Genomic DNA, 18799 nt, shown 5'->3' on the forward strand with positions numbered 1-18799 from the left:
GTAGTGGAAGAGAAGAAGGCAGAGGCAAAGGGCACCTAAACAAATAGCACAGACATTTGTGCCAAGCCCTCTGTGTCTGGGTGCTCAGGGAGGGCTGCCTGGAGGAGGCAGCATCCGGACAAAGGAAAAGTAGGGGGCTAGTCGTTCTGCAGGGTCAGCCTGGAGATGCTTGCAGGGAACCAGAGCACATGGCTGCAGCAGGGGAGTGGCCAGAGTGAAGTGGGGGGATGGAGGGTTATGGAGAAACCCCAACTGTGGCACTCAGGCAGTGGCTCTTTCTCCCGTGGGCAGAGGGCAGTCATCAAAGGTTCTGCACCACAGGGAGAGTATCCAGGTGCTTCTGAAGGACGGAGTGGGGCACGGGTGTTTACGAAAGTAAGAGAGTGCTTTAGGGGCCACTGCTGTCATTGGGCATGGTGGAGGCCTCAACTGGGGCTATGGCAGGGGAGAGAGGGCACAGCAGGGAATGGCTAAAACAGGCAGGGAACAAGCAGTCCGGCCACATTCGCCCAGGAGTGCTCCGGCTCCTTCCACGGCCTGGACACGGAGGCAGCCATCTGGGCATCATCCCCAGGGGATATGACGTCACCCCCAGGAGAACAGCTTGTCTGCAAACCCAGTGCTGACTGCCCAGGGCCTGGGAGCGAGGGACAGGGCAGGAGGACAGGTGCACATCTTGTCTGCTCTCGCAGGTCTGCACCCCAGACTGGACTTTTCTTTAAAATATCTCGATTTCCTTTAAAGCCCAACTGTATCAGTGACCCCTCGTTTCTGCCCCAGTTACAGTACACATTAATTTTATGGCAGAAACTGATTCTATCCGAACTCTGTTAGTGCTCAATTATTCCTCACTGACTCCCTTTGAATAAATATCCATGAAGAGGCTTTCATAAAATGTCAACAAGGGAGGCAGCGTCCTTGCAAGGTGGCAGAGGTTCTCACCCTGCAGCCGGCTGGGCCAGTGCTGCATCCAGGGAAGAGCTGGGAGTCAGGTTCTCAGCAGGGCCTGGGAGATCCCACCAGACGCTCCCAGGGTGGGACAGGCTCAGGGGCCCCATCAGGAAGCTGGGAATGTGGGAGCTAGGAAAGACAGCCCCCGACATGAAGGAAGGGGCATGCCTGGCCACACAACTGCATAGGGACAAAGATAGGATGCAAGCCAAGCCTCCTGGGTCCTGCACCAGGCCTGGCACATAGAATGCGAATTCAGGCACCCACGAAGGGCCAGGTTGGCTGAGCAAAAGGGGCCCACTGCACAGGAGGCGGGGATGGGACTGGCAGCTCACCCTGGGCCCAGGCTAGGGGCTAGCAGGGAGGGATGAGGGGAAGGATTTCTGCTGGGAGGAGCAGCCAGCCCCTGCCCGCCCCAGCGTCCTGTAGCTTGGTGGAAAAGCAGGCCCGGGGTTGCTGGTTCTGGGGCCTTTCTAGAAAATACCTGAATCTCTGCTTTTATGTAGAAGTCTCCCAATTTGTACATGCCAGATTATAATTTACAATTTGTAAGACTCTGCGTGCACCAAACTCGACCCTTCTGCAAACCACACAGCCCTCAGGTGGCCACTTGGTGCCTTCACCTTGTCCCCGGACTCTGTAGAATACAGTGTTTTGTAACCAGGAAATCAGGGAGTGGGGCAGGCAGGGAAATAGAGAAGAAGAGTGAAAGGCTAGTCTCTGGGGAGCCCCAACGCTGCCCCAACGCTGCCCCCCAATGTTGCCCCAGCGGACCCCTGACGCTGCCCCAGTACTGCCACAGCAGACCCCGATGCTGCCCCAGTGCTGCCCCAGCAGACCCCCAACACTGCCCGCAATGCTACCCCAGCAGAGCCCCGACACTGGCCCCAGTGCTGCCCCAGGAGAACCCTGATGCTGGCCCCAAGGCTGCCCCAGCAGAGCCCCGACGCTGGCCCCAGTACTGCCCCAGGAGAACCCTGATGCTGGCCCCAGTGCTGCCCCAGGAGAACCCTGATGCTGGCCCCAGTGCTGCCCCAGGAGAACCCTGACGCTGCCCCAATGCTGTCCCAGGAGACTCCTGACGCTGCCCCAGTGCTGCCCCAGGAGACCCCTGACGCTGCCTCAATGCTGTCCCAGGAAACACCTGATCCTGGCTCCAGTGCTGCCCCAGGAGACCCCTGACACTGGCCCCAGTGCTGCCCCAGGAGAACCCTGACACTTGCCCCAATGCTGTCCCAGGAGACCCCTGACGCTGGCCCCAAGGCTGCCTCAGGAGAACCCTGATGCTGGCCCCAAGGCTGCCCCAGGAGACCCCCAGACACTGGCCCCAGTGCTGCCCCAATAGACCCCTGACACTGGCCCCAGTGCTGTCCCAGGAGACTTCTGACGCTGGCTCCAGTGCTGCCCCAGGAGAACCCTAACGCTACCCTAATGCTGCCCCAGGAGACCCCTGACACTGGCCCCAGTGCTATCCCAGGAGACCCCTGACACTGGCCCCAGTGCTGCCCGAGGAGACCCCTGATGCTGGCCCTAATGCTGGCCCTGACCCTGGCCTTGGCATCTGGATCATATACATCTCCCAGAGGGAAAAGGATGGGGTTTGACTGTAGCCAGGATGGCTACTAAATGCCCTCTCCTACTCTCATTCCACAAGCCCCTGCAAACCCAGAGAAACTAGTTGTACCCTGCCCCCAGGAAACTCAGAGACGGAGCCTCCTCCTTCAGCTGGGGCATGGCCTTCTGTTGCACTCCTGAGTGGGCCCCAGAGCAGGTGATGGGGAATCGGGAAGAGCAGGTCTGTTCCCAGCTGCCCCAGGCAGACAGGCTAGTGTCCCTATGGCTAAATGGATGTTCAAGTCCAGCCCATCAAGGCCATTATTGCCCCTTGGGGACAGCCCTCTTGTTTCAGGGGCCCCTATCCAGGACCCTCAGCTTGGTTCTCTAACCTTTCTAGCCAAGAAGCCCTTGTTCTGATTAAAGATCTGTTATAAGCCATGAGTGGTGGTTCTCACCTATAATCCCAACACTTTGGGAGGCCAAGGTGGGAGTATCATTTGAGGCCAGGAGTTTAAGAGCAGCCTGGGCAACATAGCAAGACTCCATTGTTACCAAAAAAAATTTCAAATTAGCTGGGCATGGTGGCATGTGCCTTTAGTCCCAGCTACTCAAGAGGCTCACTTGAGACAGGAGGATCACTTGAGCCTGGGAGTTGGAGGCTGCAGTGAGCTATGATTGCACTACTGTACTGCCGCCTGGGTGACAGAACGAGACCCTGTCAATCAATCAGTCAATCAATCAATGTGCTATGACGGCACAAAATGCAGAACAGATGCGAGTGACCTTGATCTGCTTGACAGAGGAGTGGCCTGTCCGTCAGACCTCCATGGTTGTCCTCATGGTAGAATATCCAAGCTTACTGTTAGAATGGCTTTGTCTGAAGATGACAATGTCTTCCCTTGAACTAGCTCTTCTCTAGTGGCTGCCTGTACTCAATGTGTGAATATTCTGTGCACTACTGGACAGAGCAAGTGAAAGACAGGAGAAGCATTACAGCATCAGCCTATGAAATGAGCCTCCACTTAGCTAGGCTGCAAGAGCCAGACCAGCCTGTTGTCCATTTTTGTGTGTAGAGCCAGGCCTCAAATGTGTCTTCATTTTACTTACTCTTCTCAAACCTGAAAAAAAACAAAAAACAAAAAACAAACAACAACAACAACAAAAAAAAAACAGCACTGTTTGCAAACCCCTGAGCCCAGCTGCAGCTCCCAGGCCACCAGCAGGTTTGCAGGGGCAAAGGACCTAGCCAGGCCCAAAGACTCTCAGTTCCAGTGGAGAGGGCTGCAGCTCTCTTCTAAGCCACAGCCACAGGACAAGGGCCACAGACCACAGCCGGGGCCCATATGACCCCAAAAGCAGAGGGAAGCCATCCGTACTTCTAGAAACATGGACAGCAGTGGCTGCCCTGGCTAGCTGTGCAGACTGGTAAGCTGGGAGCCCCCCACCATGATCCCAATGCCCACAGGGGAGGAGTGGCCCCCTCTGCACTCCGTTCCACAGCATAGACCAGATACTCCATGCCTGTGGAAGTCCCAGTCAATATGGGGATTACCAGCCCTTCTCCCCACTCTCCAGGAAGCTAACTCACAGGCTTGGGCAGAGTTTGGGTCAGACGACGGCCTGGAGGAACCTTCACCTTTACTTTTATCACAAGGCTTAAAATGACTTGAGAGCTGTCATACAACTTTCTGGCAGGGATTTGGAATTCTGCTTTTGCTTGATAAATTGAAATGAGGAATTTCCCAAACAGAAGCTGCTGGGCTGGCACTTTTAGTGTGCTTATGATGGGGTGGGGGGCAGGGGGAAGTAAAGATGCCTGTTGTGTTCTTTAAGCATCTCTTTCAAATGGCTCCAGCGTGTCTCTTATCCTGCTCACTATCTGAATGATAAAAATTAATGTCTTAATTGATATCTTAATCTTGAGCCAAAGAAGCTTTGGTTTCTTTAAGAAGAATGATTAGCAAAATGATGATACTTGCTTAATATAAGGAATGAATCAGCTACTGTTCCATCAGAGGGCTTCCCTCACCTCTCAAGCAGCCTGATTTTGCAGCTTAATCATGACAAATAAAGTTCCACATGCTCCAGCGCTATTCCTGGTACTCCCTAGGACAGGAGGGAATAGATAAAGAAGCCATTAGCATCCAGTCAATGCATCAGCCTGCATGCCAGCCAGCCTGCTCAGCACACGGCCCCCAGGAACACAGATGTCTCCACACCGTGTTAAAAAAGAGGCTACAGGGATAGGAATGAGATCCTACCTCAGCTGAGCAGAACGCACCCTCTGGGCCCTGCCTTGGAGGGTCAATTTGGGCCTGGGACCTGCCATTCTGGACAGCAATGGACAGCAGAGGCCAAGTGCTAGACAATGGAACAGACAATGTGACCCTGGGCAACATCGTTCACCTCTTTGGGTCTTGTGTCACATTTGGAAAGGGAGGCAATGCCTGGGGAGCAGGTGGACACAGGGCTGCAAGACTCCAGAGCTCTGAACCATTGCTGATGTACAGACCTCACTTACTCAGGGCCAGCCTGGAAGCCAGTCTTCCTTGGTGTGCCTCGATTCATTTGGGAAACCTAAATTGTTTATATGTCTGATGAATCAGGTAGTAAAATGTTGCAAATCCTAGGTCTTTCTTCTGCCAAAGATCCAGGGATGTCTCAAAATAAGTGGTTGAGGAATCCTGCACCAGCAACTGGGGTATCCGGGTTCTCTCACTGGGACTGACTAGGTCATTGGCAGGACCCGTGGAAAGCAAGGAAAAACAGGGTGGTGCAGTGGACCACCTGGGAGCCATATGAGGCAAGGGGAGCACCTACCACCAGCCAAGGGAGGCAGTGAGTGATCATGCTACCGTACCCAGAAAACCATGCTATTTCCACAGATCTCTGCAACCCGTGGATCAGGAGATCTCCCTCGTGAGCCCATGCCACCAGGGCCTTGGGTCCCAAGCACGGCACTCAGCTAGAGACTGCCTAAGACTACTGAGTTATTGGGGGAGGAGGCAGCTGTCATCACTGAGGCTGCCTGCTGCCTAAGATGGCTGAGGTCCCAGGGGGAAGGGCGGCAGCCATCGCTGCAGTTCCAGTCTGCTGTTTTTCTCATCCCAATGCTGGGGAGACTAGGTGGTTTGGACCCAGGAGGAATTCCCCACAGTGAAGCACAGCGGCTGTGGCAGATCACGGTCAGACTGCCCCTTTAGGCCCGACCCTGACCCATCCCTCCTCATCGGGTGGGGCCTCCCTGTAGGAATTTCAGCAGCTACAGCCAGGGCTATACTGACAGAGCTCTGATCTCCCTGGGACTGAGCCCCTAGGGGGAGGGGCGGCCGCAGTCTCCACAGATCAGCAGACTTAGTCTTTTCCCCTGCTGGCTGAGGAATCTGGGTAGTCTGGACAAGTGGGATCCCCTCCCCCAGCATAGCGCACCCCCTCTGCCAAGGGGTAGCCAAAGTGTTTCATTAAGCAGTACCAGATCCCATGCCTGCTGACCGAGACCCCCCCACAACAGGGGTCACCAGACACTTCATACAGGAGCATTCATGCTGGCATCAGGTTGGTGCCCCTCTGGGATGGAGATCCCAGAGGAAGGAACAGGCAGCCATCTCTGCTGTTCTGCAGCCTCCACTGGTGACACCTCCAGGTGTGGGAGAAACACAGGTGAACAGGGTCTGGAGTGGACCCCCAGCAAATCACAGAAGCCCTACAGAAGCGGGGCCTGACTGTTAAAACAAAAACAAACAAACAGAAAGCAGCAACAACAACAACAGCATCAACAAAAAAAAGTCCCAGCAAGAAAACCCCATCCAAAGGCCAGCAGCCTCAAAGATTGAAGCTACATAAACTCACAAAGATGAGAATCAATGAAAATACACTGAAAACTCAGAAAGCCAGAGTGCTTCTTCTCCTCCCAATCATCTCAACACCTCTCCAACAAGAGCACAGAATGGGGCAGAGGCTGAGATTGTTGAATGGACAGAAGTAGGCTTCAGAAGGTGGGTAATAACAAACTTTGCTGCACTAAGAAACATGAGAAAACATTACAGGAGCTGTTAACCAGAATAACCAGTTTAGAGAGGAACAGAAATGACCTGACAGAGCTGAGAAACACAACACAAGAACTTGACAATACAATCACAAATATCAATCGCTGAATTGACCAAGGGGGGAAAGAATTTCAGAGCTTGAAGACTATCTCACTGAAATAAGACAGGCAGACCAGATTAGAGAGAAAAGACTGAAAAGAAATGAACAAAACCTCCAAGAACTATGGGATTATGTAGAAAGACCAAACCTACAACTGACTGAAGTGCCTGAAAGAGATGGGGAGAACAGAACCAAGTTGGAAAGCACACTTCACGATATCATTCAGGAGAACTTCCCCAACCTAGCAAGACAGGCCAACATTCAAATTCAGGAAACCCAGAGAACCCCAGAAATATACTCCATGAGAAGATCAACCCCAAGACACATAATCATCAGATTCTCCAAGGTTGAAATGAAGGAAAAAATGTTAAGGGCAGTCGGAGAGATAGGCCAGATCACCTACAAAGTGAAGCCCATTATACTAATGGCAGACCTGTCAGCAGAAACCCTACAAGCCAGAAGAAATTGGGGCCAATATTCAACATTCCTAAAAGAATTTCCAACACAGAATGTCATATCCAGCCAAACTAAACTTTATAAGCGAAGAAGAAATAAAATCCTTTTCAGACAAGCAAATGCTAAGGGAATTTGTCACCACCAGGCCTGCTTTGCAAGAGCTCCTGAAGGAAGCACTAAATATGGAAAGGAAAAACTGTTGTCAGCCACTGCAAAAACACACTGAAGTACAAAAACCAATGACACTATGAAGCAACTACGTCAACAAGTCTGCAAAATAACCAACTAGCGTCATGATGACAGGATCAAATGTGCACATAACAATATTAACCTTAAATGTAAAAGCTCTAAATGCCCCAATGAAAAGACACAGAATGGCAAGCTGATAAGGCGTCAGGACCCATTGGTGTGCTGTATTCAAGAGACCCATCTCACATGTGAAGACACACATAAGCTCAAAATAAAGGTATAGAGGAAAATTTACCAAGCAAATGGAAAGCAGAAAAAAGCAGAGGTTGCAACTCTAGTTTCTGACAAAACAGACTTTAAGCCAACAAAGATCAAAAAAGACAAAGAAAAGCATATATAATGAAAAGGATCAATTCAACAAGAAGAGCTAACTATCGTAAATATATGTGCACCCAATACAGGACAACCCAGACTCATAAAACGAGTTCTTAGAGACCTACAAAGAGACTTAGACTCCCACACAATAGTAGTGGGAGACTTTAACACCTCATTGTCAATATTAGACCATTGAGACAGAAAATTAACAAGGCTATTTAGGACTTGAACTCAGCTCTGAATTAAGTGGACCTGATACATAGCTACAGAAGTCTCCACCCAAAAACAACAGAATATACATTCTTCTTCGTGACACATGGCACTTACTCTAAAATTGATCACAAAATTGGAAGTAAAACACTCCTCAGCAAATGCAAAAGAACTGAGATTACAACATTCTCTCAGACTACAGTGCAATCTAATTAGAACTCAAAATTAAGAAACTCAAACCCACATAACTATATGGAAATTGAACAACTTGCTCCTGAATGACTCCTGAGTAGATAATGAAATTAAGGCAGAAATCAAGAAGTTATCTGAAATCAATGAGAACAGGGACAATGTACCAAAATTTCTGGGATGCAACTGAAGCAGTGTTAAGAGGGAAAATTATAGCACTAAATGCCCACATCAAAAAGCTAGAAAGATCTCAAATTGACACCCTAGCATCACAACTAAAAGAACTAGAGAACCAAGATCAGACAAACTCCAAAGCTAGTAAAAGAAAAGAAACAGTTAACCAAAATCAGAGTGGAACTAAAGGAAATAGAGACATGAAAAATCTTTCAAAAAATTAATGAATCCAGGAGCTGGTTTTTTGAAAAAATTAATAAAATAGATAGACTGCTAGCTAGACTAATAAAGATGAAAAGAAAGAAGAATCAAATAGAAACAATAAAAAATGATAAAGGGGATATCACTACTGACCCCACAGAAATACAAACAACAATCAGAGAATACTGTAAACACCTCTATGCAAATAAACTAAAAACTCTAGAAGAAACGAAAAAATTCCTGGATATGTATAACCTCCCAAGACTGAACCAGAAAGAAGTTGAATCCCTGAGTAGACCAGTAATAAGTTTTGAAATTGAGGCAGTAATAAATAGCCTACCAACCAACAAAAGCCTGGGACCAGCTGAATTTTACCAGAGGTACAAAGAGGAGCTGTTACCATTTCTTCTGAAACTATTCCAAACAATTGAAAAGGAAGGACTTCTCCCTAACTCATTTTATGAGGCCAGTGTCATCCTGATACCAAAATCTGGCAGAGATGCAAAAAAAGAAAAAGAAAACTTTAAGCCAATATCACTGATGAACATCAATGCAAAAATACTCAATAAAATACTGGCAGACCGAATTTAGCAGCACATCAAAAAGCTTATTCACCACAATCAAGTCAGCTTCATCCCTGGGATGCAAGAAACACAATTCTAAACAGAATGAAAGACAAAAACCACATGATTATCTCAATAGACATAGAAAAGGCCTTCGATAAAATTCAACAGCACTTCATGTTAAAAAACTCTCAATTAACTAGGTATTAATGGAACATACCTCAAAATAATGAAAGCCATTTATGACAAACCTACAGCCAATATCTACAGAATGGGCAAAAGCTGAAAGTATTCCCCTTGAAAACCAGCACAAGAAAAGGATGCCCTCTCACCACTCCTATTCAACATAGTATTGAAAGTTCTGGCCAGGACAATCAGGGAAGAGAAAGAAATAAAGCGTATTCAAACAGGAAAAGAGGAAATTGAACTGTCTCTGTTTGCAGATGACATGATTCTATATCTAGAAAACCCCATTGTCTCAGCCAAAAAGCTACTTAAGCTGATAAGCAATTTTAGCAGTCTCAGGATACAAAATCACTGTGCAAAAATCACAAGTATTCCTGTGATACACAAGCAACAGTAGACAAAAAGAGAGCCAAATCATGAATGAACTCCTGTTCACAATTGCTTCAAAGAGAATCAAATACCTAGGAATACAGCTGACAAGGGAAGTGAAGGATCTCTTCAAAGAGAACTACAAACCACTGCTCAAGGAAATCAGAGAGAACACAAACAAATGGAAAAACACTCTATGCTCATGGATAGGAAGAATCAGTGTTGTGAAAATGGCCTTACTACCCAAAGCAATTTATAGATTCAGTGCCATTCCCATTAAACTACCATTGACATCTTCACAGAATTATAAAAAAACTGTTTTAAAATTCATATGGAACCCAAAAAGAGTCCATATAGCCAAGACAATCCTAAGCAAAAAGAACAAAGCTGGAGGCATCATGCTACCTGACTTCAAACTATACTACAGGGCTATGGTAACCAAGCAGCATGGCACAAAAACAGCCACGTAGACCAATGGAACAGAATAGAGAACTCAGAAATAAATAAGACGCACATCTGCAACCATCTGATCTTTGACAAACCTGACAAAAACAAGCCATGGGGAAAGGATTCCCTATTTAATAAATAGTGCTGGGAAAACTGGCTAACCATATGCAGAAAACTGAAACTGGACCTCTTCCTTATACCTTATACAATAATTAACTCAAGATGGATTAAAGACTTAAATGTAAGGTGGGTGCAGTGGCTTATGCCTGTAATCCAGCACTTTGGGAGGCCGAGGTGTGTGGATCACCTGAGGTCAGGAGTTTGAGACCAACCTGGCCAACATGGTGAAACCCTGTCTCTCCTCAAAATACAAAAAATTAGCCGGGTGTGGTGGTGGATGCCTGTAATCCCAGCTACTCAGGGCACTGAGGCAGGAGAATTGCTTGAACCCAGAAGGCAGAGGTTGCAGTGAGCTGAGATGGTGCCATTGCACTCCAGCCTGGGCAACAAGAGCAAAACTCCATCTAAAGAAAAAAAGAAAAAAAAAAAGACTTAAATGTAAAACCCAAAACTATAAAAACCCTAGAAGAAAATCTAGGCAATACCATTTGGGACATAGACACAGGCAAAGATTTCATGACGAAAGCGTCAAAAGCAATTGCAACAAAAGCAAAAATTCACAAATGGGATCTAATTAAACTAAAGAGCTTCTGCACAGCAAAAGAAACTATTGTCAGAGTGAACAGACAACCTATAGAATGGGAGAAAATTTTTGCAATCTATCCATCTGACAAAGGTCTGATATCCAGAAACTACAAGGAACTTAAATTTATGAGAAAAAATCTAATTAAAGAGTGGGCAAAGGACATGAACAGACACTTCTCAAAAGCAAACATTTATGCAGCCAACAAACATGTATGTGTGTGTGTGTGTGTGTGTGTATAAATATATATATATTTTCATTTATATATATATAAAGCTCAACATCACTGATCATTAGAGAAATGCAAATCAAAACCACAATGAGATACCATCTCACGCCAGTCAGAATGGTGATTATTAAAAAGTCAAAGAAACAACAGATGCTGGAAGGGCCTGTGGGGAAATAGGAATGTTTTACAGTGTTGGTGCGGAACATAAATTAGTTCAACCCATTTTGAAGACAGTGTGTGATTCCTACAAAGATCCTAGAATAAGGAAATAATCATTTGACCCAGCAATCCCATTACTGGGTATTTACCCAAAGGAATATAAATCATTCTACTATAAAGATACATGCACACATGTGTTCCACTGCAGTACTATTCAACAATAGCAAAGACATGGAATCACCCAAACGCCATCAATCATAGACTGGATAAAGAAAATGTGGTATGTATACACCATGGATAATACTATGCACCCATAAAAAGGAATGAGATCATGTCCTTTACGAGGGACATGGATGGAAGCTGAAGCCCATTATCCTCAGGAAACTAATACAAGGAACAGAAACCAAACACCACATGTTCTCACTAATAAGTAGGAGCTGGAACAATGAGAACACATGGACACAGGAAGGAACAACACACACTGGGCCTGTCAGGTTGGGAGGTTGGTGAAGAAAGGCTCAGGATAAATAGCTAATGCATGTGGGGCTTAGCTACCTAGGGATGAGTTGATAGGTGCAGCAAACCACCATGGCACACGTTTACCTATGCTAATAAACCTGCCATTGGCACCAAGTGTCCCTTAGAAACTTGGAATAAAATAAAAATTGTTTAAAAAGGAAAATAAAAATAAAACCAATGAGATACCATCTCATGCCAGTTCACAATATGTCGATCATTAAAAAAGTCAGGAAACAACAAGATGGCTGGAGAGGATGTGGAAGAAACTAGGAACGCTTTTACACCGTTGATGGGAGTGTAAATTAGCTCAACCATTGTGAAAGACAGTGTGGCAATTCCTCAAGGATGTAGAACCAGAAATACCATTTGGCCCAGCAATCTCATTACTGGGTATATACCCAAAGGATTATAAATCATTCTACTATAAAGACACATGCACACATACGTGTATTGCAGCACTGTTCACAATAACAAAGACTTGGAACCAACCCAAATCCCCATCAATGATAAACTGTATAAAGAAAATGTGGCAGGTCGGGCACGGTGGCTCACGCCTGTAATCCCGGCACTTTGGGAGGCCAAGGCAGGTGGATCACGAGGTCAGGAGATCGAGACCATCCTGGCTAACATGGTGAAACCCTGTCTCTACTAAAAAAAATACAGAAAATTAGCCAGGCATGGTGGCAGGCACCTGTAGTCCAAGCTTCTTGGGAGGCTGAGGCAGGAGAATGGTGTGAACCCGGGAGCCAGAGCTTTCAGTGAGCCAAGATTGCGCCATGGCTCTCCAGCCTGGGTGACAGAGCAAGACTCCATCTCAAAAAAAAGAAAAAGAAAATGTGGCACATATATACCATGGAATACTATGCAGCCATAAAAAGGATGAGTTCATGTCCTTTGCAGGGACATGGATTAAGCTGGAAATCATCATTCTCAGCAAACTAACACAGAAACAGAAAACCAAACACTGCATGTTCTCATTCATAAGTGGGAGTTGAACAATGAGAACACATGGACACAGGGAGGGGAACATCACACACTGGGGCCTGTTGGGGGTTGAGAGGCTAGGAAAGGGATAACATTAGTATAAACACCTAATGTAGGTGACAGGTTGATGGGTGCAGCAAACCACCATGGTACATGTATATCTATGCAACAAAATTGCACATTCTGCACATGTATCCCAGAATCTAAAGTATAATAATATTTTAAACAAACAAATAAATAAATAAGTAGGTGATTGAGGAGATAATTTGCCCTGCTGGTTCTAGCTTGGAAAATTTTCTTCTTGAGAGAAGGAAATCTACAACCTGAGAAAGATTATTCTCCAATCCTTTTAGAGAAGAAGCTATGTCACCCTTTTCTGTAACCTCTCTTTGCATGGCACTTGACTCTGTTTGAGGTGCTGTTGTTTACATGCTTGTATTGTTAGCTTTTGATACATAATGAAGGACCCCAAAACTCAGTGGCTTTGGCAGAACACCACAGCCGTTTTTAGCTCAGGATTCTGGCCCAGCAATTTGGGCTGGGCTCGGTTGGGCAGTTCTTCTGCTGGTCTGTTGGGCTCAATCATGCACCTATAATCAGCTGCTAATTCAGTTGAGGCCTGGTTCGTTTAGAGGGACGTCCGCTAGGACTTCTCATGGCTCTTATCCTGCAGCAGGCTGGCCCAGGCTTGTTCATGTGACAATGGGTTCCAGGAGCCACAAGAGAGAGGGCAAACCTCAGTGCACAAGCACTTTTCAGGCCTTTGCTCACTTCACACCCGATAATGTTCCATCAGCAAAAGCAAGTCATGTGGCCAAGCCCAGAGTCAGTGTGGGAGGGCACTATGATAGGGATGCTGGGATGGGGAAGGGGGACTTGTAGCCATTTTTGCAATCAACCACTATGATATTGCTTAATCTGGACCCCTGCCCAGTGAGACATGCCATGCACATATTAATTTATGGAGCTATGCACATCCCATTTTATGAGATGAAGAATGTTGCCCAGGGTCACATAGCAAGCTGGAAACAGGACTAGGCTTGGAAGCCCATCTCTCCAGTGCCAGCCCACTGCACCATCCCACTTCTCTTGGTTCCCTCCCACCCCAACATCAGTGCCGGGCCAGGGAGACAATGAAGTGTCATCCAGGAGCCAAACCCTGGCCACCATGCAGACATCTACCAGCAGACACACAGCAGGCCCTGGGTGAACCCTCCCCAGGCATCAGCCTCCAAGAGCCAACACTGCAGCCCCACTGCCACTGCAGCCTCCACCCTGGCCCAGCACAGAGTGGCAGGCTGGTTATTTCAATCAACGGTGTTTTGAAAACCTTGCAATTTAAAACCTTTTAAACATGAGTAGGTGAGGCTGTGATAGTGCCAATGACTAGTTGGGAGTACTTAGAGGCAATCTTAAATGTCTCCTGAAATCTCCATGCCAACAGTCCCATGAGGCACCAGGCAAGGTTAATGTTGCCAGGCTCACCCTCCCATTAGCCATTTCCCCTGCTGCTGCATATCCTGAGTGTCTGGAGTTCCATGCACTGGTGCATCCACCTTTAAACACCTCTTGCGGATTATTTCTGTCTCACCTGCACCTGCCTTCGTGTCAGGATTTACAGAAGCCTAAAGATCAGAGCCAGGGGCCGGGCGTGGTGGCTCATGCCTATAATCCCAGAATTTTGGGAGGTCGAAGTGGGCAGATCACTTGAGGTCAGAAGTTTGAGACCAGCCTGGGCAACATGATGAAATTCCATCTCTACTAAAAATACAAAAATTAGCCAAGTATGGTGGCAGGCACCTGTAATCCCAGCTGCTCGAGAGGCTGAGGCGGGAGCATCACTTGAACCTGGGAGGCAGAGGTTGCAGTGAGCCGAGGTCATGCCACTGCACTCCAACTTGGGTGACAGAGTGAAACTCTATCTCAAAAAAATTAAAAAAAATAAAAATTAAAAAGCCCAGGCATGGTGGCTCACGCCTGTAATCCCAGCACTTTGGGAGTCTGAGGCAGGTGGATCACCTGAGGTCAGGAGTTCGAGGCAAGCCTGGCCAACGTGGTGAAACCCCGTGTCTACTAAAAATACAAAAAATTAGCTGGGCATGGTATGGGGCACCTGTAATCCCAGCTACTCGGGAGGCTGAGGCAGGATAATTGCTTGAACCCAGGAGGTGGAGGTTGCAGTGAGCTGAAACTACACCATTGCACTCCAGCCTGGGCAACAAGAGCAAAACTCCATCTTAATTAATTAATAAATTAAATCAGAGCCAGGAGATCTGTGAGGCCCGTGGGCGCAGTCTGGCTGTGGGTGAAGTACCCAGGAGGCAGTACCCTGATCTCCTGGCTGGATCCCCACTTTCCAAACACCCGAGCCTCGGTGAACTCCACCCAGTCACCTGGGCATCCATCAACTCATCCATCACCGCTTCCACCCCTCGTCCTTCCCAGTGATGCCTAACAGCAAGGAATGAGAGCAGATTGGAGTCTTCGTAGCGACAACCACAGGATGATTCTTCCCACTAAAGGGGCCCAGAGGCAGAACACCAGCCTGAGCTGTGCTGCAGGAGGGCCAGGAGGGACGTCTGCCTGCAGCATAAAGATCTGTAGAGGAAGGTCTGCGCACCTGGAGTTTTGGTGTTCTAATACTTCTCACCCAGGCCCCAGAACTGTGTGCAGGAGCGATGGTCTGTGGACAATTCACCTGCCCCTCGGACAGCACCACCCACTTTGCATTCAGATGTTTGAACACAGCCTGTGTTTCCTGCAGTGGTCAGGTGGAATCCCGGAGTTTCAGGCCAGATGATTTGTGCAGCCTCCTCTTTCCGCAAAAAGAGGATGATGGGGGCCCGGACATGAACTCCATGACACAAACAGCTATGGCCAGAGCAGGGAGAATTAATGAGCAGGAGACACCTTGGATAGGAAGGACTAAGGGTGCTGCTACCTGGAGAGAGGAGAGCTGTGCATTCAGGCCCAGCCTTGTCAGGGAAGCCTCAAGTCTCTGTTTATTAAGGCTGGAGGGAACCAGCCGTCTTGGCTGCAGTGGTGGAGTGAAAGCAGCTGAGCCTTCTGCCCTACTGAAAATTGACACAGGGTAGGGTCTCCTGCACCCCTCCTCACAGGCACCGGGCTGCAGCCCAGCTGGTGAGGTCAAGAGAAGGGAGGAGACAGGCCTCCAGATGGTGCAAGTGAGCAGGGCAGGGCTGGAAACCACATCCACTCATGCCGCTGACTAAGCAAGTAGCAATGGCGTGCCCCTGTGGTTTCGGCAGCACCAAGGAGCATGTAGGGTGCTTCCACACTTGCTCCTCTCATAACCCTGGAGGGAGCATCCCACTTTCCAGGTGAGAAGCCCAGGGTTTATGGGTGGGCTTTCCCCATTTGCACAGGAGGCCTTACAACAGATGAAGACCCTAAAGACCAACGGGGAGCCAGGTGGGGAACCCAGGTGAAGCAGGGTGAGGCACAGGTGTTACGGCCTCCATGGCAGGCCAGGGGCCAGGTTATGATCATATTGGAGAGACAGGTGGAAGTGACCCAGATGTTGCTGGGGTCATTCCTCAAAGACCCCAGCCCACTCATCTCCACCAACCTGCGGTTTCTCAGCTCCACGCTGCAACCCAAAGAGTGAACAGACAAGGTTGCTGTGGAAAAAAGACTTATACACAGCAGCAGCAGGATGCCCGAGACAGGGTGCATGGGAGTGCAAAGCTGTGCAGTTTAGGCAGGGGTGTGGAGGGGACGCTGGGATGCACAAGGGACGGAATTGTGTGCAATCATGTAGCCTTTATGGAGGAGGAGGACAAGCAGGGCTGGAAATTATGAGGACATTTTGCAGCGTGTATTTGGGGAGAAGGAAGCATATTGTCTTTTTTTTTTCTTTTTTTTTTTTGAGATAGAGTCTCACTCTGTCTCCCAGGCTAGAGTGCAATGGTGCGATCACAGCTCTCTGCAGCCTCCAACTCTTTGGCTCAAGCAATCCAGCCTTCCAAGCAGCTGGGAATACAGGTGCATGCCATCACACAGAGCTAATTTTTTATTTTTTGTTGTGATGGGGTCTCACTATGTTGCCCAGGCTGGTCTCAAGCTCCTGGGCTCAAGTGATCCTCCAGCCTCAGCCTCCCAAAGTGTTGGGATTACAGGCATAAGCCACCATGCCCAGCTCATATCATCTTTTTGTTAAAATAAGGTAATGACTTGGACATTAGAGCTCTCACACCCCACTTCAGGCCAGGCGCTTGTGTCTGATCTCACTAGGATCCTAAAGTGTATGGTCTGTAAATTACAAAGTGCAGCAACAAAATGCTTTATCATTAAACCAAAGCAGCCACAGGCACCAGCCTCCAGCTGGGTGCTGAGTGTGAGCCGCCCTGGCCTGGGGAAGCCTCACTGTCCCTGGTCTGCTGTAAGCTCCTAGGTTCTTGTGACTCAGCTGTTAACCTTGCCTGTTTTCTCATCCCCTGCAGGCACCGGCCGTAGCTCCACCACAGACCCGCTCTTGTCCCTGCTTCTGTTAGCTCTGCATAAGTTCCTGCACCTGCTGGTGGGACATTGACAGACAGGGCCAACCCGAGCATCTCAGAGGCCACACATGACCTGCCCAGGGCCCTCGGTGAGGACCACGTCACTGAATGGACACAGAGAGACTGAGAGGCGCATGAAAAAGTCCACATGGAAAATAAATAAATCATATTTTTGGGGAAGTTACACAAATGTAGAACACCTAAAATAATGCATCTAGTTTCCAAATAATTTGGAGTTTGGCCCATGCAGTCTGCATGGGAATCGATGATTTCTCTACTTCAATGTAGTTTTATTTTCTACACTTTCCCTCCAAGTCTTCATTTTGCACGAACTATTGAGCAGTTATCTTTAGGATAATATGTACAAATGTTGGGGTCAAAGCCTTTTGACAAAGCGAAATATTTTTAGTAGATTATTGTGTTTAGGATTTTTTTTTATTTACTTTTTTTCTTTGGGGGCTTTTCTTTTTTATTAAATTATTTCTTTTAAGGCATTTTGATTAAAAAAGACATCTTATCATAATTAAAATTCACTGTCAATAATATTTATTTTTAAATAAAGATTGGAAACAAGGTCATGCACTTGTTTATAAATTGTATTGTATATTGCTGAAGAACAGTTGAATAAAAAACAACTTTGAAATAACCTTTTTACAGCCATGTATGAATGTCAAGCGTTGGTGCCCACTGCAGCTTGGCTGCCTGCCGTCCCCTCCTGTGCTCTGACGCCAGCTGCACTTTTGGCTGGGTGTCACCCGACATGGAGGACAGCCCAGGGCACCTGGCTGAGACCATGCTGAGCAGATGGGAGCACCTGCCCAGCCTCCCTTAGGGACAGGGCACCTCATGGAGGCGGCAGTGAGACCAGCCCCCAGCCTGGGTCCTGAAGGAAAGGAGATCACCAGGAGGAGGTGTGAAATAAGTCAAGAATCACTGCTTCCCACTTGGTTTCAATGAATCATGCAATGCATTCGCCCACTTGGAGATTGTATGTCAAGGTGTATTTACTGTGGTTAGCTTTGCTGCTAGTTTGAAGGGGGAATTTGGGGAGAAGGTAGGGCTTGCCGCACTCCTTCCCATGCATCTAAAGATTGCTTTGAGACTCTGAAACTCATGGGTTTGGGGCAGGTTACACATGTCCTAAGGCAACGGGCACGCCCTGCGTGGGGGCTACTATGTCTACTTCATTCTATGACAGCATCTCATTAGATAGCTGGAGCCCATGGATTTGTTTCAAACCCAGCCAGATTTTAACACCTGCAGTTTCAATAAGTGTGGTTGTCATTGATGTCGTTCGCTAAATACTTCCGTTCTCCGCTGGTCAGGCACGCAGCAGGATGGCACTTCCTGGCCTCCTGTGGCGGGTGGGGCCGCAGCTCTGGCGCATGAGCTGGGAACAGAAGGGGCACGCATTGCTCCTAGTCCAAGGCACAGGATTGCTAGTGTGAGGCCCTCCAAAGCACTTGTCCTCTAACGTGACGACTCGCAGCATTCACATCAGCAAGTGTTCTGCCAGTCTAGGTCCCTGAGTGACTGCGATGAACACAGCCTTCCCTGTGGCCAGCGCTGGATCGTGCAGCCCCGTGAGGAGTCCGCCGTGCCGCTTCACCCACTCATCTTCGGACGTTATCGCAGCATACCCAGTCTGTCCTGATTGGCTCAGTGTGTAGTT

General features: G+C 47.9%; 1 protein-coding gene across 2 annotated transcripts in view; it reads left to right on the top strand.

The window, feature by feature from the left end:
• The window catches only part of VSTM2B (V-set and transmembrane domain containing 2B), a 38779-nt gene extending 21043 nt beyond the window's left edge, over positions 1–17736 (top strand). For both annotated transcript variants that reach the window (XM_017873586.1, XM_017873587.1), the window contains one exon: positions 17071–17736. In XM_017873586.1, coding sequence (XP_017729075.1) covers positions 17071–17159 — 89 coding nt within the window. In that variant the 3' untranslated portion in view covers positions 17160–17736. The remainder of the gene's footprint in view (positions 1–17070) is intronic.
• The last annotated feature ends 1063 nt before the right edge of the window (positions 17737–18799 follow it).

The sequence above is a fragment of the Rhinopithecus bieti genome, unplaced genomic scaffold (assembly GCF_001698545.2).
Source record: "Rhinopithecus bieti isolate Rb0 unplaced genomic scaffold, ASM169854v2 scaffold_7509, whole genome shotgun sequence".
In the NCBI taxonomy this organism is placed as follows: domain Eukaryota; kingdom Metazoa; phylum Chordata; class Mammalia; order Primates; family Cercopithecidae; genus Rhinopithecus; species Rhinopithecus bieti.